We start from the raw sequence: 25,171 nt of genomic DNA, 5'->3' as shown, positions 1-25,171 counted from the left end.
ACACACACACACACACACACACACACACACACACACACACACACACACCCAGAATGCAAAAAAATAAAGAAAAGAGGAAGCTGGAAAAAAATAATTCATTCATTCATTCATTTTCTCCCGCTTATCCGTAATTCGGGTCGCGGGGGCAGCAGTCTAAGCAGGCCCCCGCCTTCGACTGCTGCCCAATCCTCACAGCACCGTCCCTTACGGTCCCTCCTGCAGGTGGTGAAAAAAATAATTAATTATGATTATTAAGTAATTATTATAATTTTTGATTGCACATTTTATATATGCGTACATATTGTTGTATGGGTCATTACGATCAAATAGTTTAGATCTAGGGGTATATGATTATAAAAGTAAAAACTGCGTGTCTGATGTTCACTGCCTCGAGCGCCACTCAAACAGATAAGTATCACCTGCACTGCTCGTGGCTGAAAGTGCCAATCATACACGCACTTTTTTTTCAAAGGGGCCGGGTCTCTGACGTCATCACATGTTGATTGAGGGAGGTGCTTAGACTACCTGTAGAGAGAGGTAAATGTTCGCAGTGAGTGCTGGAGCTGAATCACGGTGAGGGGGAGCGTTCCGTCAAAACAGGTACGTTTGCTTAAACATTGTGATGGTATCCCGTCTTTTGATGCGTAAAGGCCTCGTTTTCTTTTGCTGTGAGCGTAGATCGTGTGTTTGAGTTTGCTCCGTCTTCAGAGATCAATTGTTTTCAAGTGTGTTGTAAAAAGTACTATGTAAACAATGTAAAAAGTACTACTACAACTGGATTAAATCCTGGGTTCTTTATTCCAAAGAATGCATTTTGGTATTCCAAAACGATTAACGATTTCTATTATCTTTTCAGAATAAAGAATGTCTTCCCATCTGAATGGGAGTCCACCTCCTTATGAGTCTGAACATGCATAGTAAGTTCATGTATTTTTGTAATAGAAATTCTTATAATTGCTTTTCAACCAGAGTAATTGATTTTTGGATTTTAAAAATTGAACACCTAGGCTTTACTATTTAAGTTGTTTTATTTTTTTTTTTATGCTCATATTTTGTTTTTGTTTCTTTCTTTCTTTGTTTCTTTCTTTCTAAAACCTCACTACCCATAGTGACATGGTTCCACAACCTGCATACTCGTATTATGCAGATGATGAGATTAAGCACTTCTATCGCTGGAATTCACCACCAGGCATCATAAAAATCATGGCAGCCATTAGCATCTTTCTGTGTGTTGGAGTTTTCGCGTGTGTGGCTTCCACTTTAGCCTGGGACACCTCTGGAAGTGTGACCGGCTTTTCTGGCGGCTATGGCGGAGGCTATGGTGGAGGCTATGGTGGAGGCTATGGTAGTGGCGGCACTTCCTTTGGTGGAGGTTTCGGTGGTGGATCCTTTGGCTATGGTATTCTGGGCTCACAAAACGATCCAAGACAAGCAAAGGGATTTATGATTACAATGGCCATTGTTACCTTCATAACACTGATGACCATTTTTATTCTTATGCTCTCCCATAAGCATTGGGCACAAAGCAGGAAGTTCTACCTGATCCTCATTATCGTTACAGCCATCCTGGCTCTATTAATGTTTGTTGCCACAATAGTTTACTTGGTTGCGGTTAACCCCATGGCTCAAGCCTCTGGATCGGTGCAGTATTACCAGGTACAGGCCCTTTGTGCCCAGTACCAGGGTCCTCAGTCAACAGAACTCATGATCAACCAGTACCTGTATCACTACTGTGTGGTGGATCCACAGGAGGTGAGCACTTTGCTTTGCTGCAATTTCTCATTGTACTGAATGACAACCGATAGTATCCGAATAAATCATTCAGCATGTTGTTTAAAAAAAAGGGTATTATTTTAGATATCTTCACATTTCCTCTATTCCTCCAACTTTTGCAGGCAGTTGCCATTGTTTTTGGCTTTCTCATCCTTGCTTGTCTTATCATCATCATGGCTTTTGCCATCATCACCCGAAAGAAAATCAATGCATATGGAAAACCAAACATCTTGTGGCATAGGGAGAAAACTGAAGATCCTAACTCTCCTCAGGATGTAGAGGATTGGGTAATTTGTTTGTTTTTAAACCACCCACACATGTATTTAATCAGAAAAAGTCCTTACATAAAACTGTTGTACTTCAAGGTTGTTTATAAATGTCATAGTTATAAATCAGTACATTTCTGGAGACATTCAAGTTGTTTACATTCTGTGCCGAAATAAAGAAGAATCTGAGTAACTTTTATTTGTTTATATTTTGAGTAATGTTGTATCTCAGTCATGTGAGTTGCTTCAGTTTCTGTATTGTTAACTCATGAGCTATGTTCAGTTCTGTCCCTTCAGTTGAAGAACATTCGTTTGCTAACATGGTGCAAGTGGAAAGACAGGTTTCTTTGTGCAGAATAACATTGGGGGGAAGGGAATTTTGTACCTGGTTTTTGGGTGTGGTTTGTGGTGACAGTTTCACTGTAATGCTTTTTGGAACAGGCCAGAACAAGTTGGAAGTAACTAAATAAATAAAGTTTTTTTTTTTTTTTTTTTGTCACAAAATCTACTTGAAGTTTTGAAGTGACCATGACAGCTGATATTTAAGACCAGGTTTAGGGTTATTACTTTTTAGTAAAAGTTTTAGTAAAGTTTGTAGTTTAAAGAGCCATAATATGATTAAACTGAACCACTTTGGGATATTACAAATCTTGATCATTTGTGTTGTTTAATGTGTAATTTGCTAATAGAATATCTAGATTGACATTTATTTTGATGCCAAGTTCCTTTAAATATATGCAAGTCATGACTTGTCTTCTATTCTGTATGGACTCAAAATCAAATATTGCAGGACTTGTTTTTTTGCTTTGGTAAATATAATTCCATTTGTTTTTTTTTAAACCCTCTCTCTTTCTCTAGGTAAATAATGTATCTGGTGATCCAGATCTTGTTAATAGTGAGTTCCCTGAAAAGTTTGGAGGTTTGAGAGAACACCTGGATGAAAACAGTACAAACTATGGCAAACCCCCTGGCAGCCTTTTGTGAGTACACTTCCTCTTTCTATATGCTTGGCTTTGTGCTTGTATCTGTATCTGTATCTCTCTCTCTCTCTCTCTCTGCACGTGTACATGTATGTAGGTGTGTGGGTTTGCGTGAGAACATGCATGTGGCTTTAAGTTTGTTTCATACTAAAGGTTTTTGATCCAAAGAGTAAAATGTTTGTAAACAATTTTTGTTTAAAAGCTCCTTTAAAGTATCTTAAATATCATTTTAACTCCTTATAGTTCTGAGCAATTGATCCTTGATATAACTTTTCAGCCTACTTGTTTATAATAAAACAGTTAATTCTTGCACATTTATGCAGTTATCTGCCAATACACAAGGGTTTCAGTTAATAGTCACATTAAAAATTAGAATGAGGTAAAAGTGAGATCTTTTTATTTTGGAATGAATGTTTGTTCCACACATCTTGAGTATTACAAAAACTGCAATGTGGGATATGCACAAATGGGGCTCAAAACATGGGTATTGCACTTTTAATGCGAAGATTGGTTTTTTTTTTTTTTTTTTTATAACACAATTATAATCACAAACTTGAACAGAAAATGTGCACACCTGTAAATGAACTCTGAGCCCTGTGTGCACACATTCTGGAGACACGGAAGGTGAGAAGGTAATTGGCGACATGCATGGCGCGGTGGTGAACTGAAGTCAGATTGTTGGAAGTAAATTTAAAAACGGTTATTAGTACTGATGCCTCAAACATATTTAATTCTGGAAATACTGCCATTAAACTCTTGCATAATTGTTACTCTCCTTCTTTCGGCTGCTCTTTATCGGGGTTGTCGCAGGGGATCATCCGTCTCCATACCCCCCTGTTCTCTACATCTGCCTTTTTCATACCAACTACCTAAATGTCCCTCACCACATCCATAAACCTCCTCCTTGGCCTTCCTTTTTTCCTCCTGCCTAGCGGCTCCATCCTCAGCATTCTTCTACCGATATACCCCATGTCCCTCCTCTGCACATGTCCAAACCATCTCAATCTAGCCTTGTTTCTAATCCTGTCCATCTTCAACACTCCCAATGAAAATCTCAATCTTTTGCTCTTCCAGCTCCACCTCCTGTATTTTATTCAAAGCCACTGTTTCTAAACCATACAACATAGCAGGTCTCACCACGGTCATAAACTTTTTCTTTCACTTTTGCAGATACTCTAAACAATTCAATTCAATTCAATTCAATTCAATTTTTATTTGTATAGCGCTTTTAACAATGAACATTGTCTCAAAGCAGCTTTACACAGATAATGCGGTGATTAAAAATGAATATGTTCTTTATGAGTAAGTTTGTCCCTGATGAGCAAGCCGGTGGCGACTGGCGACTGTCACTGTTCAACACCCACTCCACCCTGCCTGCACGCTTTTCTTCAATTATCTAACACACTCTCCATTACTTTGCACTGTTGAGGTACCTGAGTCCAGGTACCTTCACTTTCTCCACCTCCTCTACCTGCAACAGCACCACTACACTGCCCTCCCTCTCAATTACACACATGTACTCTGTCTTAATCCTAATGAATTTTATTCCCCTTTCTCCAGCGTTTACCTCCACCTCTTCATGCTCTACTCAAACTGATCCCTACTCTCACCACAAATCACAATATTATCTGCAAACATCATAGTCTACGAAAACTCCTGTCTTACCTCGTCTGTCAATCTGTCCATCACAACTGCAAAGAGGAAAGGACTCTGAGCCAATTCTTGATGCAGTCCAACATCTCCCTTGAACCAGTCTGTTGTTCCTACTGCACACGTCACGGCTGTCACACTGTCCTTATACATGTCCCGCACCACCCTCACATAGTTCTCTGACACACCAGACTTCCTCATACAATAGCACAACTCCTCTCTTCGCAACCTGTTGTACACTTTCTCTAAATCCACAAATACACAATGCAACTCCTGACTTTCTTCATCAACATTCTCAAAGAAAATATTGCATCTGTAGTGCTCTTCCTCGTCATGAAACCATACTGTTGCTCACAGATAGTAATCTTTTCTCTAAGATCCCAATTCTGTTTTGCCAACCTCTTTCTCTTATGCTTTCCTGCACTTCCTCATTCCACCACCAGATATATCTTCCTTTCTCTCACTTTACCAGTCATAGTACCAACATTTAATGTACCAACCCGAACCTCCACTCTCCTGCACTTCTCCTTTCCCTGCTGTCTCTGTAGACATATTCCCCCTCCCCTTATCCTCCTTTAGTAAACAGTATCCCAATATTCACCAGTACCCTGTTGACTAACAATACCTGTGGCAGTCGTGGTAACCTGGGCCTTGACATTTCCTTGTTTTCAGTCCTAACTACAGTATAATGTTCATAACAAAACCCGCATGAAGAAACCTGTTCACCTATTACATTTTCATCTTCAAATATTATAGAGGATACCAGTAATTCATGCTGTACATTTTGCAAGGTATTAATGATCACTCTAATTTCTGTAAACATTTAAATGCTGCAGCGACCCCCATGCGTTATGCTGCGTTATTGCACTGTTGGAGGATTGCGCCAATGGAAGAACGGAGAGAAGTTGCCTTCAGGGCCCATAATGATTTCCTGTCTTATGATGATGGCTGGCTAATAAACTGATTAAGATTCCTTATGGCTGTGCTACTGGATGTGCTGAATTGGGGGAAATACTAGAGAGGGCAACTATGCCATCTCGGTCCAAATACAGGTCCTCACCACTCTATGGTTAATGGCAACACGTAGATTCTTGCAGAAATTGGGAAAGACATGAAAATATCTTTTATATATATCTTTTATATATTTTATAAATAAATAATCTTCAACTTTCTCACAAGGACCATCTTTGGATATAATACCAGACCTATAGAATGAGATTTAGTAGAATTATATCTAATGTTTTGCATCGTATTATTCATAGGGGTAGTCAATACATAATGTTTCCCTACACTGTGCAAGAACAGGACACAATTAAAATGCAATGTCCCAAACTTATCCCCAGTTTCCCAAACTTAATCAGTGCATTTGACTGCACTAAAATTGCTATAATGGCTAGAAAGGACTAGGAATGTAGAATACCTTCAGATTGGATCACTTTTTCTTTAGTTTTGCAACTCTCTGTTCTGTCCCACTGACGCAGTTGACAAAAGCAGCAACAGGTCGCCACTCGCGCTGCTTCTTTTTATTAGTGATTTCCCCTTGCAGTGGCCACCAAATAAGGTTGTTTTTTGGGCCTTCACCTCGCCTACACGTGTGTCTGTGTATCGCAGTGTCTGAGAAGTTACGCTTTTTTGCTCTTTTCTTACCTGTTACATTATTCACTGTAACGAAAGAACAATTGCATGCTAGGCTCTTTATTATGGATCAGCATTCATGGGGGGCTTTTGCATTGACTATTTATGGTTAAAAGTGGGCATGTACAGGGCTGGATATGAGGCTGATTCATGAATGCATACTTGCAGGTGATTTTTGTTAACAAAGCATTGGTTACAGGTATATAGAGCATTGGTGACAGATTTATAAATCTGAAAATTTTTGGGAATTCGCCATTTTTGGCTTTTGGCCGCATGTACACTTTTCGTAAGAATCCTACACAGTCTTAGAAATGAGACCCCTTGTCTTTTTCAAGTCCTCAACTGTCCAGTTTGGGCAAATCTGTTTTTTTTTTTTTTTTTTAAGTTCTATCTAACTGTATAACAAAACAAGCTTTTGCCATGAACATAACCATAGAAGTTGACATGGCTATGAAGTTCCTTCGCTATAAAGGGGAAAAAAAAAAAAAGCAATTCCTTCCCTGTATCTGCATGATTAAATACACATAAAAACATATTTATACTGCTGTGTATTTTCCTTCTTAGAAAATTGCTCTTTTGTATTTTTTTCTGCATTGCAAGTACTTGACCAACAAATCAGTTATGCATTTATGAATTGAAGGGGGAAGATCGCAAGATTATTAGCAATGCTATATTTACCGTTTCTTTGCTTTCTTTATGATCTCACACAATTTCTAAACAAAAAACCCTATTCCAGTCTTATGTTCACCCTTTAAGTTAAATAGGGTATTCCTATATGTAAAAGCATAATTTCACATTTAGCTGTAGTATGTGTCTGAAAAACTCAAATATGTCCGTTTTTGTGTGTGGTGCAGGGGTGTGGAGCATGAAATTCCAGTGCAGAATTCTGTTCCCTACTATAGCAGTTCAGACATGGACAGCTCAATCAGCAAACCTAAAAAAAAACGTGCTGTACGCCCCCGGCACAACGATGGTAAAGACTACGAGACTGATTATGCGTCCTCTGGAGATGAACTTGATGACGAGGACTTTTCCAGGTAAGATCATACAGTTTAATTTTAATATATGGAATGCAAATGTGGCATTTTAAATCAAATTAAATTTTATTTGTCTCATGCATACAGAGTACGACATGCAGTGAAATGCTTAGAAAGCAAACCAAGGTCGATATGGGCTGTCTTTGTTTTTTTTTTTTTTTTTTTTTTTTTTTTTCCTTTTAAATGCTTTTTTCCCCATTTGCACTTCAGAAGATTTATTCAGAGGTCAAATTTGTTTTAATAAAGCAATTATACTGGATTGCACTAAAAACTACAATTGACCCTCTATGTTTGACCTATTATAATAGTTTTTCTTGTGATTCTTTTGTGGGCCACTCATAATACTATAAGTTATACAAACGGGAAGTTCACAAGGAAAAACTCTAAAATACTATTCACTGATTTCTCCAGAAAAGTGTTAAATAAATCACAATCAACCATTTAAATAAGAGCATGAGAACAGAAATTTAGAAGTCATACCACAAGATGCAAACGAGTCAGAAATTATAAATTGAAGGGCTAGATGGAATTTACAAACAAATAAAAAGCTGAGCCACAGCAGCTTTAAAACAAAATGAAAAAACAAGATGTAATCTCTATCAAAGTGACTGAAAGGCTGATTTGTAGAGAAAGAAAACATCTGCTCATTATCCAAAATGTACAACCCCTTAAAACTGCCTCTTCTAGCTTGCCCTTTTCCCATAATGCATTCAAAAACACATCTAGTTGTTTGCTTTTCCTGTTATTCAGAGTTTCTAGAACCAATTTTACATAAATTATTACCAAAATTGAAATGTTTATATATTGTGTGATTTAAAATAAGAGGTCATTGTCTGTAAACAATCCTCATGCTTTTAAGATCATGCAAGGAAAGTTAATTCAATAAGATGCTATCAGATCATGAAACAAGCCTTGTGCTAGTAAGCTGTTAAAATAGGTGTGTAGGGATTTTCGAGGCCTTCCGCCCCCTCCCAGTCTAAAGACACAACTTTGTTGTAGGACAGAAAGGAAAAAAATCAACTGTATCTCACCCCCACCCGATCAGATGTTGCCTTGCTGTCTGACACAGGATATGATAGAATCATGCATTGATAACTTTTCATGATGACTAGTTGAAATAACTTGAAAGAATATCTCTCTCTCACTTGCTGAAAGGACGTTGGCATGGTTATGTTTAGAACAATGTTCTAGTTCAGTTCTGTTCTCTAACTGAACAGGAGTTTGTATATTGAAGCACTGGTGGTCTAGTGGTTAGGATGCAGCGCTCTCACCGCTGCGGCCCGGGTTCGTTTCCCGGTCAGGGAACCAAACCCAGCCATTAGGGTTGCACAAGCCAGTGCACTCTTAGTGCCGGTCCCAAGCCCCGGTAAATGGGGAGGGTTGCGTTAGGAAGGGCATCCAGCGTAAAACGTGCCAAATCGAACATGCGGATCACGAATACGGATGATCCGCTGTGGCGCCCCCTAATGGGAGAAGCCAAAAAAAGTATTTTGGGATGGCATTGTGTGTTTATTAAAGTAGAAAAAGACTTTTCCTCGATTCATTTTGTACAATTAAACATTGAAAAAGCATAATTCACAGTTCAAATGACGCAAGCAAATTATTATTTTTTATGTAACTTTGTATTTCCTTTTGTTCACAGTGAATTCCCCCCCATTACTGATGATCATGAAAGGGAGAATTATAAGAGTGTGTTTGACAGAGATCACCTAGAGTACAAAAGTCTGCAGGCTGAGCTGGATGAAATTAACAAGCGGTTAGCTGAGGCTGATCGTGAGCTGGACGAGCTTCAGGAGGGGACTCCACAGTATCTGGTAAGAAAAACAAAAAACAAGACTCTTTCTTGGACCATTCACTGAAATTCCTTACTTCATGTACACGTACAGTATCGGATATTGAAGAATAACGTACTTTACATACTTGTTTGCTTACTGAAACAGGATGCCATGGATGAGTACAATGCGCTGAAGGACAAAAAGCGGGTAAGAGTATATTTAAACAGATGTTGTGTTAAACGAAGTGCTTATGCCGTTAGCTGCTGTAAAATAGATGTGAAGGGGCTTGTCAATCGGCTTTGCGGTTTTTATCTTCCTGTTTTCTTTCATTTATCCATTGTTACAGGAACTTTTTTATTATTAATTTTAACATTGGTTTATGGATGGGATGATTTAAAAAATAGATAGATGACTGAAATGGTACACAATATTGAAGAAGAATGCAGATAGATGGATATACATTATTGTAGCTTTAAAAAAAATGTTGGAACATACAGGTAAACAAATACACCTTATAAAAATATTGATCAACATCCCAAGAATGTGAAGGTGGGCTAGTAAAATGGTAGACCACTTCCTGTTGAATACCAAGGTAAAGGTACCTTGTACTTTACATATTAGATTAGATGATTTAGATTTAAATTGTTTTTGATCCTAACATTTATTACATTATGTGGTATATTGTGAGGGAATTCAGAAAAAGGAAATTCAGTTTGTTTTCTAACTATATTCCCTTTTAAAGAGTATTTTGACTGATATTGTAAGTCTGTGACTAAATGAACCAGTATCAGGGTGTATTTATTGATTTCATTTTGAATATTTTTTTTAGTAACTGTGGCAGGCAGCTAATTAGAATTTCAGTGCCAATTATAACTGAGGTTAAAATAAAACTAGTTAAGCCCACCCACTACTGGCAAAATTAAACTGTGTTTTCAAATAGAAGCAATAGTTGAGAAAAGAAGCAGCCCATGAGTTGTTTCATGTTGGAAATGCATTAAAGTGAGCATGCAAGTTTTCTTTAAATTTATTTTACTCTCTGGTTTTAATTTACCACGTTAACATTCTCAGATAAATTTACAGTTGCATGCCTAGGCTATTCTTTGTGATTTTTCTTATAGTGATGTTTGCTTGTGATATTTCAGAGTATTTTGCCGCCCTAGGTAGAGCTGTAGATTCACTTGTCTTCTTTGTTTGGTCTTAATAGACCTCTGACTATCGAAAGAAGAAGAAGAGATGCAAGGACCTGAAGGCGAAGTTGAGCCACATCAAAAGAATGGTCAGTGATTATGATGGCGCAAGATAAAGGATTTAGAGACTCTAAGAAGCCAGACTTGACTTCCTACAGCATACATCTGATGTCTGTCTAAGCATTGAAGTATGGTATAAGAAATTTTACCTGGTGGTAAACAATTTACAGGATATGTCCATTTTTTACATAAGCTTCTTTGGTCTCTGTTATACTCAGTTCAACAGTGAAGAATTTTAATGAGCCGTGTATCAGCTTTCGACAAACTGTACCAACCTACTTATTTTAACTTATTTTTTTGGGTAGAATGTTTTCTTATTGTCTTTTAGGCTTGCATATTCTGCTGTATGTGTTTCAGGGGACTATGTGTTGTTTTTATAGTGTCGCATGTATTGCTTTTTTTTTTACTTGTTTGTATCTGTAAATAACCAAATACACTTCTGATTTTACTTATTTGTTTTAGATAAATAAACACATGAATCTACTTTGTATTTCACAAAGAAATAAATGCTTTTTGTCATAAGTATAATTTTATGAAATATACTAGTCAGTTTCTTATTATTCCATATTATTTGCATTTGATTTTGTGTATATTTATGTAAAAGGCTCAATACTGCCAACCTTAAATGCTTTAAACTGTACAATAATTATTTCAGTTGCACCTACAAAATTAACGAAAATTGTGTGAATTAGAAATAGCACCATTCTAAAAAGAGTGTTACATACTAGGGTTTAGCACTGCATCCCTTATTTTGTCATCGTCTTTTTATTTGTCACTGATTTAAAGGTGACTGACACACACACACACACGCACACACCCCGTATCCCAGATCAAGAGAGTTATCTCCAGCTCTCTAGCATAAATCATGTATTGTGTCTGTTCAGCCAGTCTTTAAGAAGAGGAATATTTCTATCCATCCAGCGGATATTCTCCTCAATATTCTCCAGGGCTTGCTGGATACTGCGAAGTTCTGAACCCATATCTACCTCCAGTGAGCTGAAGAAAGAGTGTACCTGTGAAAAATGATAAAATATTAAAATAAGGGACTGGCAATAGAGCATATAAGTACACCCGTAACTAAACGTGGTTTGTGGAGAATGATTTCACAATATAAGGGAAAAAATAGGTAGATATGTAGCTGGAGTTATGGAATCATGTAGAACATGTACCTCATCTAGCATCTCCTTGGTTGAATACTGATTGGTTACTCCAACAACCATACGTGAAATTGAAGAGGAACCAAGATCGAACCTGGAAAAAAAGATATTCAACATCTGTTCATGCATGCATTTCTATACCACTTATCGGACACAGGGTCACAGGGGACCTGGAGTCCATCCCCAGGACCTCAGGGTGTTCTAACCCATGGCACTAATAGACACTAGAACAACTTGGAAATCAATGCATGTCTTTGAATTGGGGAAGAAAATCAGATTACCTGGAGGAAATGCCCAAGGCATGGGAAGAACACACAGAGTGGAGGTTGGATTTTGATCCCCAACCCAAGAGGAATGAGGCAAATATTCTAACCACTAAACCACTAAGAGTCAGCGCCACTACCCACGGTTTAGATACTGTGCCACCATTCTGGCCAGAAGCTGATTAAATCTAAATATTAGATAAATGCTTAATGCAGTGGTATTTTAACATTTAGAGATGCATTTAAAGATGCGGAAATACACAGATTTCTGTCTACCATAGCAGTAATATTCCACTCTATGCCAAATCTAAACCAATGTTTACTCTGTCCGACAAGGTTTAATGTTGGGTTCTTGGATTTCTTCCTAACTTTCAAAAAACATGTCTCTGGCTATTGCTTCTACTGTATTTGTGGATGAGTTAGGATAGGCACTAAGAGAATGGCCTAGATGAATCAGACTTCAAATAAAACAATTTATTTTTTAAGTTGTCCATATTTTCTACTCACTTTTTAACTAGGTCTTGCCAGTTGGCTTTCAGGAAATTCCAGGCCAGTTTATATGCATTAGGGTTTTTACTGACGCTAATGACAAATGATGGAAGCTCATGGGTCTTCAGGACATTTCCTTCTAGACCCTTCTCCATTAGCCTGGGTTTAAAAAGCAAAAGAAAACTTTAGAAAAATGTATATAATTTTTTAAATATGATCTTTGTTTCACTGTGTTTTGTTTGTGTTTTGCATTTAGACAAATTTGGACTAACCACTCTAGCTTGTGAGCCAGTGGGCTGTAGGACAGTGCTGCCTTAATCTGACTCTTTTCGGAGGGATACATCGTTTGACGGTACATTTCCATTAGGAAGTCCCAGCCTTCTTCTGTTTGAGCACCCTCAGTGTACACAACCAAGCGGATATCAGCAGGCAACCTGCAGTTTCATAGCATAGCATGGCAATGTATATACATAAATATCCAGTGCATATTTTAACTAGAGAAATTGGTAATTAAGACCTTGTTAATGATGAACACTGACCTCATGATGCCACCTGACTCCTTCCACTTGAGAAAAAGATTTTGGGCTGTACTAACACATGGGGCATAGCGGCGCACACAGGCAAAGAGGAGCAAGTAATTACGCAAAATCCTCTCTGACACTGAGCCCCCATCACTCCATGTCTGTATGTCAATCAGTCCCTTGAACAAGTTCACTAAATGGGCCTTTAAAGAGAAGTACAGCATATGTAGTTTTATTGTTTTTAATAGTCTATATTATTTTAAAAGCATTTGTAAAGTACACTTAGTCAAATTGAGAGTCTTTTATTGTCATTTTAACCACATATAGCTGACGCAGTACACAGTGAAATGAAACAACGATAATCCAGAACCCTGATGCTACATACAACAACAATCACAGAACAGAAAAAACAGAGTTAAGGAGGTAATAGCTACTATTTAAACTATTATTAATAATACTACTAATAAAAATAATAATAGCAGTAGTGGAAGAAATAGTAATATTATGTCAGAAGTAGCAGAGATATTAGAAGTAAAACCACTAGTGGACGTAGTAGCAGCAATAGTAGCATGTAATATCTGTGATGGTAGTAGTAGTGGTAGTAGTAGTGGTAGTAGTAATTGTAGTTGTGGTAGTAGCAATACTGGTGTTAGGACTGGTGTTATTGGTATTAGTATCTGTTTCATTAGTAGTAATTGTAGTAGTGGTAGAAGTAGTAGCAACACTGGCAGTAATACCTGTGGTAGTAGTAATTCTATTAATGATGGTAGTAACAGCAATACGAAGAGCAGTAGTAGAAGTAGTTCTAATAGTAGTAGGAGTAGGAATAGTAACAGTTTTTGTACTTGTAGTAGTAGTGACGATTAGTAGTAATCGTAATTATGGTAGTAGTAGAGTATTAGTGGTGGTGCTGGTAGTTGTAGTAGTAGTAGTAGTAGCATTACTCATCTTTACTTTATCATTACTCAATACCTCACCTTTAGCTGGTGCTCCAGAGCTGCCATGTTTCTCTTTTCCATGAGTTTGTAAAAAGGAACGAGTTCACTGAAGCCCTGAGTCACTGGCATGATTTCAGTCTCCTGCTTCAGGTACAGACTCAGGCTCAGGGCCTTATCCAGGGGAACCTTCCCAATTCTGATAACTCATGAAAAACATGACAAGACTACAGTTGAAATACCTTTCAGTGAGTATCTTCCCTTAAAGAAAAATAATGATTGATTTTTGACAGCTCTCACTTGACTAGCTGGAATATGTCGTGAATGAGGCTTGCTCTGTCATTCCCACTAAAAACAGTGTAATTGTTTCGAAGCTGCCTGATCAAAGCTTCCCAGCCCTGAGCTTCGTAATGGACAATATAATAACCTCTCATGTCCACGTTAAATTTGATCCACTCCACTTGTGATGGCAAGTACAGTACATCTGGGGAAAAAGGTGGCTTCTTTCAATTAAACATAAACTGGCACTATTCAATGAATGCCTTTCATTTCTGCTAACAATTTGACAGAGTATACCTTTTCTAGTTTTCATCAGAAAACGCTGGACAGAGCTGGAGCTACTGGTGATATAGGTCAAGGGCACTTGCCAAAGAAAGCTTGTTTTTATGCAAAACAGATAAATTCAGTTATGATACCAAAAGATTATAATAAAAAAAAAAAGAAACACCAAATACATCTTACCTTGAATTCTTTGATGAATCTGCCCCTTTAAGGTACCTCTCCTGTTTTAGTTTGACCTCTCGACCTTTGACCTTTACAGTGATAATGGGAAAACCCTCCTGCAGTGTCCAGGTGTCCATGATAGCCTTTACATTTAAGTCATCCTCCATAAACCATTTCTATTCATAGAATTAATATTCCATGGAAAAAATGTTTTTGTTATTCATAAAATCTAATGCATATTTAATTAGTAAGATAATAAAGCTCTCGCAACACCTTATATATATATATATATATATATATATATATATATATATATATATATATATATATATATATATATATATATATATATATATTATAGGATGATCATGATATTTTCACTTTGACATACAGAAGCAGAAGATCTGGACTTGGTTTCGGTGCAGAAGCCAGCTGTGTTTAATGTCCCCAAGTCAAAATCTTCCGAGTGGCAGATCTAAAATAGGCAGAACATCCTACTCAGATATAAACAGTAATAAAAAGATTGAAAAAGCCTCGGTATGTATGTGCTTACAATTTTTAAATAATACTACTATTTTTCAGTTGCATGCTGTTTTGCAAAGCTCCAGGAGCAAACAGTGGCTACATGGCAGAATACAGTGAAAAACTAGGCAAACATACAATGAGTGCCATGCGTACATGCCACAAATCAGTAAAAAGAAAACACTCAACACTCAACGTACATTTGTCAGACTGTCCCAGAGATCAGAATTCACTGTATTTTGGTAGCTGTGTTTCTTCAGGTAATTTATAATCCCAAGATTAAACACTTCTGGTGTCAGAAAGTCTCTCAGCATGTTCAAAACACAGGCCCCCTGACAACATATACAACAATTGGTAAAGTGATATAAAAAAGGAAAGTTCAAAGATCATAAAAGAATGCTATGACTATTGCTATTATACCTTCTGATATGATACATCATCAAACATTTCTCGGATCTCTGCAGGATTTTCAACGGGGGTAGAGATAGGGTGCGAGGAGCTTAAAGAATCTACACCCATGGCAGTGAAACACTTTTCCAGGAAGTAGTCATTCTAAAGCCAATACACAGTCAATAAAACATTAAGAATAAACCAATGACACATTAACACAGTGTTTATCATTCATCTGTTTTCAGTAATGGTTTTATCTTTTTTAGGGCTTTAATGTCATTTTAAAAATTTTATCACTTATTCAAAAAGTTTCATCAGTTTTAATGAAGAATAGAATAAGATGACTGATAAAGTCATATACATGATTGGTGATCTTTCTTCGAAATCATAATAGGTCCAGGTTAAACTATGTGGCCTTTAGTTACATGAACGTTAACAATAACAGAAATAAAAAACACATTCTCACCACTTGTAGCTCAGGATAAGTGATGTTGGTGGAGACAAATTCCATGAACTTGGCAAAGCCCTCATTTAACCACAGGTCATTCCACCACTGCATTGTCACCAAGTTACCAAACCACTAAAAGAAAAAGCAGTGGTAATAAATAGAAGTGTACAATGCAGTTCTGTTAACCAACAAAGCAGTAAAAAAAAAAAAAAAATTTTTTTTTTTTAACCACAACCTGATGTGCAAGCTCATGGGCAATGACCTTTGTAATGCCCAGTTTGTTAGAGGTAGAAGATCTTTCAGGGTCAAACAGGAGTCCGGATTCTCTATATGTAGTCAAGCCCCAGTTCTCCATTGCACCGGACTGAAAATCTGGAATTGCTGCAAGATCTGGGAATTAGAGTGCAATGCTGTAGTTGAAAGGAAATAATGATTCCTCACTAAATGAAATGTCTCGTTGTTCAAACACTCATTCCAGCTGTGCTTTAAATTTGTAAAAGTTATACCTGACTCGTCTAATAAGTTCATATCTAGGGTTAGGAAGAACTGGCTTAGGATTCCCTATTATGCAGTGAAGTACAGCACCCTACATGACACAAAATGAACGTTCACCTTGTTTGGGGAGTGGATATGGGATTCCAAAATAATCATCATAAAAGTCTAGCAGAGTTACTGCCGTGTTGAGGGCATATTCAGCCTGATTAATCTTCTCTGGCACAGTGTACACAGATATCTACAAAGGGAATGTCATTATAAGGAAAAAAAAATGATTTATATTAAGATTCATTCAAATTAATGTAGCAAAACTAGAAATAAAAACAGATGATAAAAGAAGGAAGCATCACTAACAGACCTGAACACCATGCTGACTCCTCTTACTTATGGAGGCAAAATCACAAACAATGAAGACCACTAGATAAGTGCTCATCTTCACACTCATGTCATAGTGATCCTCCAGCAAATCTGCTGTAAGTGCCACCGTTTTCAACTTGAAAAAATAAACGTCATTTGATGCAAATAAATATAAATGAACAAATATGTGGCCTCTGTAATCAATTACATGTAGCAGGGATCTGTACCTTGGGCATGTTGGAAATGGAAATATGCCTTGGCTCACGGCGTATCCGGATAGAAAAGTTGGCTTTGAAGGCTGGTTCATCAAAGCAGGGAAAAGCAGCACGAGCATGTGTAGGCTCGAATTGGGTGGATGCCAAAGCCCTGACATAGACACAAACCAACAAATCATTTGTATGCGATTGTTGCCCAAAGTGCTAGTTTCAATACCTAATCTGTCAAAAGTTTAATAATAACATTTATTATGAAAACCTGCACCCACACCGGCCCTTTTCAAGTAAGATCGGATACCACTGGAATAGCCAATCCATGCTGCCATCCTTCTGGGAGGTAAACCAAAGGCCCTGAATGAAACTAGCATGAATATAGGAAGAACATCCCCAGAAGCTTTTCACAAACTGATCTCAAAAAATAAACTGTAGTGATGGGTCTTTCATGAACGATTAGTTCATTCTGAACGAGTCTTTAATGTGACTCAGAAGAACTAAATGACTCAAAAAAGATCCGTTCATTTTAATGAACAGATTCAAAGAACCAAGTAGCTGTGAAATGGCAAATCTTCAACTGAATTGATCTGATCCAAAATCCACACAACATAGAACCCATAAATAAACATTCATGAAACCTTACTCAAATGAAAGCTGAATTCTTACCTGACTTCACCATTCCTTGTGGTGTATGAGCCTTTATAAAAGCCATGAAAACTGCTAGACAGGTTTGCTGAGAAATCTATCTGGATAACGTGTACGCCATTTATAAACGTGAAGTTCTGAGAAGACAACGCGATCTGCTCAAAGGGCTCTGACTCGTGAACGTGAAGATCATGAGCAATTCCATGCTGCAAAACAGCTGCCTTGGAGATTTCAAGATTTTTGCTGTGAAGAAAAATGTGCTTGGTGTCCTGCTGGACTTCCACCTGAATCAGTACTCTTCCAGTGAAATTGAGGAAAGTTAGGTTTGGGTGAATTAGTAAATCGTAGTGAACTGGCTTTACTGTGTCTGACAGTCTTAGTTTCCATGGAAAATAGGAATTGTTTGTAGCAAAGAGCTTGTTTTCTGAGTCGCTGGAATCAGTAGGAGAAACGACAGAAAGGAAAATGAAGAAAAAACTAAACTGAATCATTGTGTTGTTGTTGCGGAGGCTATATTTTTCACAGAAGGAAGTAGGAACATCAACTCTGTTGGAAAGGGTGATAACATGAACTAGATTCAAATGAACGATAAATATATGTATACTCTTACAAACCGTGGACTAAGTATAAAGATTTTGAAGCAGCGTTTTTTTTTTAAAGAGGAAATAAACTCAGACCTGAATGCTGTTGTCCGGACAGCCATGCGTGTAAAGTGAAAGTGAAAGTGAATGGCTTCCACCAGAAACATGTACTGCTGAAGTAAACACGGATGAGAAGATTATGTGTTTGTACTGCTAACCTAATTATCCCACATATTACAGATTTGTCTAAGAGGAAATCGCTGCTTTTTTAAACCTACGAACTGGAAATAAACCACCACCATTAGAGAAAAGAGCGCCCTCTGTTGTTCAAATAAATAAATAAATAAATAAATAAATAAATAAATAAATAAATAAATAAATAAATAAATAAATGTATATGTATGAATAAAGTGCAGTGGTGGAGGCAGTACCCCATTTCTTCACTTTTTAAAAATATTACTGCTTAAAAATAACCATTTTCTTTTTATTGTACATTTCTACTTAAATACAAGTACAAAAGTGCAGCTTTTGATTTAAAAAGAAAATAAAACAATGTAAAAGTAAAGGTCTTGAAAAATCTATGAGAAATACAATACAATAAATAGTTGTTTATAATTCAGACCAGAGCAGACCCGGCCTCGGATAAGCGGGAGAAGATGGAATGGAATGGAATTCAGAGCATTAAATTGAAAGTAATTAACCAAAACTATGTTTGCATTCGCATAAGAGTCAGGTATCCAGATACCAGTGTATACATTTTTATAATTTATACAATGCAATTTTTTATTGGAGGGAATTTTCTCATCATAAACTGTCACGAGATCTTTGGGGTTGAAGGTTGGCATCTCATGACAGGTTCCCATTTAATGCAATGTATGTATTTATAGCTAAAGTAAAAAACCTAGCTGTTAAAGCTATTGCAAATTAAAATGTAGTGAATTAAAAGTTTCCCCACATGAAAAAATAATCACAAGCTAAAAAAAAAAAAACAGTATGAAATAAAAATCCACTGACTAGAGAATTGGGCAACCAACACAACATTTATCAATCATTATGTTCTTAACCCTTTAATGCCAAATGTATCATATTTGATACAGGAGTTTCTGAGACCTCTTCACCACCTGCATTAACAATACTTTAATCAAAAACCTGTTAAATACAATCTGAGATTTGTCTTCTGCCCCCTATTGGAGTTATCAGTGCTCTGCAGTCAACAGCAGGCTTTAGGCAGGTTTTTCCAATATGGCTGCCTTCTTAAACTTGCTATTTTTTTGCAGGAACATCTTTGCAGATTTAAAAAAAGTTGTGGTACAAAAAAAAAAAAATGTTGGTACTGATTTTCTTATATGAATACGTACTTTTTTGAAAGAACTAATAATTAATGTAATGTTTTTTAATTTAGCTTAGTCATCAATGTATTGCATTTCATGATTTAATCTGCATTATTCCTGCCACAATGTCAAATACAAAATACAATACAAATAAATAAATAATACATTTTTATTATTTATTAAACTAATTAAAAATTTAATGGTCATCTTAGAATAATTTGTAACTGATTCCATACTGGTGGAAATGAAATATTTATGTGATTTTTGTACATCCAATCTAATGTTGAAGCTCGCTAATATTTGTCTGTTCAATAAAACAAATAAATAATGATCATAATCTATATGTTATATTGAGAGAAGAAATGCAAAAACAATATTTTTCTGTATGTATATGTGTAAAAAAAATATAGTGTTGAAATTGTCATCGGCATGCTTATGAATGGCAATTCAAGTGACTTAGAGCAGTTAGGGGAAGATAAGAATGATGATGAGTAGGAGTGGACATCCCAAATACAATAATTACTCTTTGTTTTTGTTATAAAATATACTGTACATGTACATTGTTGTGATCAGTAAATTGTCATAAATGCCCAATGTATCAATTATAATAAAAAAAAAAAACCCATTTGTAAATCACATTTGTAATCACATTTTTTTAATTATTATTTTTTAAAAGACCCCATAAACACTAAAATTTACATTTTTTGTTTATTATTTCATATGTCAGGCTTCAACAGGGTTAAAAACTGTTCAATTAAACATCATATTAATATGATGTCATATTATTTATTCATTAGGAATTATTTAACAGTTAAAGATTTTATAATTGATCAATGTTTACAAATGTTATGTAGTTTGCTGTAGCCTAATGTTATGTTGTGTTGATGAGTTTTATCTAACAAACCATACAACACCATGCAAACCCAGAATCCATATAAAAACCTAACCATGCTGGAAGATCAAGACATTAAAGATGGAAAAAACAGGTGAAGTCATAATAAACAACTACACAATAAAAATGAATTGATTTCGGGAGTTTGTTTTGAGAAAAGGTAGTTAGATACATACATGTATGCATACATACATACATACATACATACATACATACATACATACATACATACATACATACATACATATTGTACATTTAGTAGAAGGAGTTAAAATTAGTAATATACAGGAACACTCTATTAGGCCACAATATTAGCATAACTGCTGTTTACTATTATTATATTCAAACCATTGTTTAATTAGGCATTTTTTTTGCCATAAGAGTGAAGCACAGGGAACTGAGCAGTAGGTAGTCCGGAATGATCTATGGTAGTAACCTGTAGATCGGACGGTGAGTAAAGGGGAATAGGGACCTTATAAAGAGAATGGGTAAATGGAGGACAGGTGTAGGTTAATAGTAGGAGGGAGAGGCTGAGCGAGAGTGTTGAGTGACAGAGTAAGGCGTGGCTGGTGGTTCTATGACAACATTACCCTTATGGCTGAATGAGCTCAAACCTATACAAGCACACTCCAAAACCTAGTGGACCATCTACTCAGAAGCGTAGTTGGTATTATAACAGCAAATGGGGACTAATTGTGAAATGTGATGTTCAAAAGGCACATAAACGTCTTACTGTCAGCTGTTGACAAATTTAAACAAATTTGCAATCTTGTTGTAAAAGTTTAAAGTGCTATAGGACTATGACAAGTTTTGTTTATTTTGGATTTTTAATCCAAAATAAGAAAAGGTAAAGGGAGTAACTGTTAGTTGGTATAAAGTGAGTGATTATATACAGTATGGTGCCTTACTTTTATCACATATTAAAAAATGGGATGTATTTAGTTACGAATGACAATTTCTATTTATTTTATTATTAAATCTACAGATTTTGTGCTTATAATATCTTTCTCTCTTCTGGAAATTGTAGACCATGGCTGTATGATTTTATACTCATTCAGATTCAAAAGCATTAATGAGGCTGGACAGAAATGTTTTTATATATATATATATATATATATATATATATATATATATATATATATATATATATATATATATATATATATATATATAGATAATTTTCATGCTTCATAAAGTTATTATGGTGGAATTATTATATAATAATCCAAATAGTGTACAACTCATTAGATCTCTTTATAAATCCATTTGCGCATCAGCATACCAGCAGCAGAATTTACATGTCTAACACAGCCTATAGCCCTCCATAATCATCTGCAGTTTTGCATGTTCCACATGCGCAAAATGATGACGTTTGCCTCGATGTTGCCATGCACATTCAACACACACAGCAACTCAGGCTAAATATAGCCTGGCAGCACAGCAGTGCAATGGGATCATGGTTTCCTTCTGAAAACACAGGATCCCTCCATCATGAAACAACCCCCCATACACACACATGATCACACATACATGTGCATGTTATGCAAGTTGCAAATTTGCATTAGTAGCATTCCCAGTAAGACTCTAGTTAAAGGGGTGGAAATGTAATGCCTGCAGAACAGTTATTTGCTTGAGTGTATTTTTTTTTCTTTAATATCAAAAAAGAGTAGCTCATGTTTTTCTCACTATATGATGTATAATAAATAGTATACAGTATCTATTTATATGTGGTCTGCTTTAACCTGATGCCCAAATAAAAGCAAGTATTAACCGTTTAGGTTTGAAAAAATACACTAAACTATTCACATGCCCTCTATTCTCTGCTAAAGCAGATTATTCTCTAGTCATTTATCTCACAGACAATAAATTCCTAGATACACATGCAATTGCTGCAGCAGGATTATTTTCTGTATCTCAGACAAAGTTTCTGTATCCCAGACAAAGTTTTCTGTATCTCAGACAAATGTTTCACTTAACTTAGAGCCTGTACACAAATTACTTTTAAATTTTAGTATTCTTTAGGCTGTTTGTGAGTTTAAGGATAATGCTATTATAAATTGTGTTAGGGATATGACTGTAGTACACTAGGTAAGGTTATCACCTTACAGCTCTTTAGTCCAGTTTCAATCCTGAGTTTAGATTTGTGATTTCTTCATGTTCTCTCCATATCCATGTGGGTTTCCTCTCTTCTAACCTTTCACGAACATACTGGTAGGTGTTTCGACTATGATTATTTGCCCCAGGTGTTACTCTTTATGTTTGATATCCTGTATTTTGCAGATGAAATTATTCAGAGCAATGTACAATTATCTTAGTTATTCAACTGAGCAGTAGGGTCTTGCTCAAGGGCACAGCAGTAGAAACTTTGTGGTGCTGTCATTTGAACTATTGAATATTGTGTCAGTGTTTGCCCCAGTCTTGTGTCCAGTGCTCCCAGATTAGGCTCTGGATATACAATGTGAGGCGTGTACTCACTTTTGTGAGATACTGCATGATAACCTTGGACAAGATAAAGAGGTTATTCAATTTAGAATTAACAAATCAAACTCAGAGGAACACACACAGACTTTGCAGGTTCTGCACATGCTTCAGGGGGACGTTCTCAGGGGTATCTTCCCAGTAGAAATAGATGTTTTGTGGCATTTCAAATTCTCCATATTGAGTGTGTATGTGCCCTGCCGTGAGTTTATGTCCCAAATTTCCTGGTAGACTGCAGGCTCCCCTGAAATCCTATGTATGATAAATGGTATTGAAAATAGATGAATAATGACATGTTTGTGCACAGATTGAAATAAAAGCTAGAGGCAAATTCAAGTTTTTTTAAATTGATAGGATATACATCAAGAAGTAAATAATTGTGATGGAATTGTGGGTAACTTTGAGTTTCACTCTTCACTAAGTTCCACATTACAATTTGTACAAAATACTGTCACTATCCAAAACCACACATGTAGCTACTGGCTTTCCTGGTATGCAGTGACACAAGGTGTAAAAAAATGTGGAACCCATGAAAGTATTACTCTATTAATAGGTTTATAACAGAGCTGAGAGCGTTCTATAAATAGTACAGGCATTTATCCTAACAACAGGCTTTCCAATCCTTCAGCTTTAAGCACTTCTTATTAGACATCCACTGTTTTTCATTTATTGCACTGCAAAAACTCTAGTTAGTCAAGACTAACCTAACCTATTTCTAGCTATACAAATTATATTGATCTTATTTTTAAAATAAAATGCTATGTAAGGGCAGATTGTTTAAGATTATTGGAATGTTTCAAGATTAATTAGTTATTTTACCTGCATATTAAGCTTAATTAACATCAGAGACATCGTTTTAGGCCAACCTTGTATCTTTTAAGACTTTATTTTAGCTGTAATAACTAGGGTTATTAAGGTGACCCAGTAATAAAAAAAAATAAAAGATAAAACGCTCAATAATCACACTAAGGACTTATTTATTTTAAATGCTTATTTTATGTCAACACCAACACATTTATTTACAACCTAATAACATATAAGAGTCTGCAGTATTAAGTCAGCACACTCTTTCCAAACATTATCCAGTATGGTTATTATTATTCAGAATTTTGTTCTTAATTCAAAGTACTTATGGCTTTTTAATAAGTAATTCTGTAGTTTGATTTCAGTTTCTAATGTTGAATATCTTTCAGTGTTTAGTTCTAACAAAATACATTCAATAATGTTTTATATTGCAATAAGTTCAAAGTATTTGGAGAAGCAGCAAGTGATTATTTTTGCTTTATTTTCGAATGGTTACTGTGTGTTAAAAGACAGTCTTAATTTTAATAAATAATTGTTGACAATACGCAATCTTGATTTTAATCTTGTTTTTGGTTTTAAATGTTTTTGGTTGTCTGATTTTAAGGTTCTATAGTGCATAAGTCACAGTGCATCCGAAAAGTATTCATAGCGCTTCACTTTTTCCACATTTTGTTACGTTACAACCTTATTCCAAAATGGATTAAATTAAATATTTTTCTCAAAATTCTACAAACATAATATACCCCATAATGACAATGTAAAAGAAGTTTGTTTGAAATCTTTGTAAATTTATAAAAATATATCAATAAATAAAATATTACGTGCATAAGTAATCACAGCATTTTCCATTACACTCACAATTGAGCTCAGGTGCATCCTGTTTCCACTGATCATCCTTGAGATGTTTCTACAACTTGATTGGAGTCCACCTGTGGTAAATTCAGTTGATTGGACATGGTTTGGAAAAGCACACACCTGCCTTTATAAGGTCCCACAGTTACACAGTGCATGGCAGAGCACAAACCAAGCCATGAAGTCAGTTTAACACTTTGACCTGAATGCCAAGCGTCATGTCTGGAGCAAACCAGGCACCGCTCATCACCTGGCCAATACCATCCATACAGTAAAGCATGGTGTGGGGATGTTTTTCATTTGCAGGAACTGTGAGACTATTCAGGATCGAGGAAAAGATGAATGCAGCAATGTAGAGAGACATCCTTGATGAAAAGCTGCTCCAGAGCGTGCTGGACGTCGGACTGGGGTGACGGTTCATCTTCCAACAGGACATGACCATAAGAACACAGCCAATATAACAAAGAAGTGGCTATGGGACAACGCTGTGAATGTCCTTGAGTGGCCCATCCAGAGCCCAGACTTGAACCCGACTAAACATCTCTGGAATGATGAAAAAATGGCTGTGCACTGACTCTTCCCATCAAACCTGATGGAACTGGAGAGGTTCTGAAAAGAAGAATGGAAGAAGCTGGCCAAAAAATAGGTGTGCCAAGTCTGTATCATCATACTCAAAAAGACTTGAGGCTGTATTTGGTGCCAAAGGTGCTTCAACA

General features: G+C 36.2%; 2 protein-coding genes across 3 annotated transcripts; one reads left to right on the top strand and one right to left on the bottom strand.

The window, feature by feature from the left end:
- The first annotated feature begins 444 nt into the window (after positions 1-444).
- Positions 445-10,901, top strand: oclna (occludin a). 2 transcript variants are annotated; one of them, XM_083569116.1, is made up of 9 exons: positions 445-600; positions 857-917; positions 1,110-1,752; positions 1,896-2,060; positions 2,898-3,019; positions 7,159-7,341; positions 8,984-9,155; positions 9,282-9,323; positions 10,321-10,901. In XM_083569116.1, exons 2-9 carry the CDS (start codon positions 865-867, stop codon positions 10,417-10,419), a joined length of 1,479 nt encoding a protein of 492 aa, XP_083425242.1. In that variant the 5' UTR covers positions 445-600; positions 857-864; the 3' UTR covers positions 10,420-10,901. The 2 variants fall into 2 exon arrangements, with proteins under 2 accessions (XP_083425242.1, XP_083425243.1); XM_083569117.1 differs by having other exon boundaries at positions 594-725.
- erap1a (endoplasmic reticulum aminopeptidase 1a) lies at positions 10,643-18,420 on the bottom strand. Its single transcript, XM_083569053.1, has 19 exons — positions 18,195-18,420; positions 17,539-18,063; positions 16,891-17,029; positions 16,665-16,799; positions 16,424-16,544; positions 16,047-16,201; positions 15,830-15,943; positions 15,394-15,525; positions 15,174-15,305; positions 14,843-14,926; positions 14,470-14,627; positions 14,305-14,384; positions 14,029-14,212; positions 13,771-13,927; positions 12,812-12,996; positions 12,545-12,706; positions 12,291-12,431; positions 11,533-11,614; positions 10,643-11,376 (listed from the first exon to the last, which is right to left on the bottom strand). The coding sequence occupies exons 1-19, from the start codon at positions 18,263-18,265 to the stop codon at positions 11,227-11,229; spliced, it is 2,907 nt and encodes a 968-aa protein (XP_083425179.1). The 5' UTR covers positions 18,266-18,420; the 3' UTR covers positions 10,643-11,226.
- Between the last annotated feature and the right edge of the window lie 6,751 nt (positions 18,421-25,171).

The sequence above is a fragment of the Silurus aristotelis genome, assembly GCF_946808225.1.
Source record: "Silurus aristotelis genome assembly, chromosome: 18".
Classification (NCBI taxonomy): Eukaryota; Metazoa; Chordata; class Actinopteri; order Siluriformes; family Siluridae; genus Silurus; species Silurus aristotelis.
The sequence above is the reverse complement of the archived record's forward strand: the minus strand, read 5'-3'. Positions and strand labels throughout refer to the sequence as shown.

What these genes read in the sequence shown, in the direction of transcription:
- oclna (XM_083569116.1), top strand. Translation starts at nt 865, where the DNA reads ATGTCTTCCCATCTGAATGGGAGTCCACCTCCTTATGAGTCTGAACAT. An exon ending in CTCAGGATGTAGAGGATTGG is followed by an intron (nt 2,061 to 2,897) that starts GTAATTTGTTTG and finishes CTCTTTCTCTAG; the next exon opens with GTAAATAATGTATCTGGTGA. An exon ending in GATGACGAGGACTTTTCCAG is followed by an intron (nt 7,342 to 8,983) that starts GTAAGATCATAC and finishes TTTTGTTCACAG; the next exon opens with TGAATTCCCCCCCATTACTG.
- erap1a (XM_083569053.1), bottom strand. Translation starts at nt 18,265, where the DNA reads ATGTTTCTGGTGGAAGCCATTCACTTTCACTTTCACTTTACACGCATG. An exon ending in ATATCCACTCCCCAAACAAG is followed by an intron (nt 16,202 to 16,423) that starts GTGAACGTTCAT and finishes TCTAATTCCCAG; the next exon opens with ATCTTGCAGCAATTCCAGAT. An exon ending in CTCTGGAGCACCAGCTAAAG is followed by an intron (nt 12,997 to 13,770) that starts GTGAGGTATTGA and finishes TTCTCTTTAAAG; the next exon opens with GCCCATTTAGTGAACTTGTT.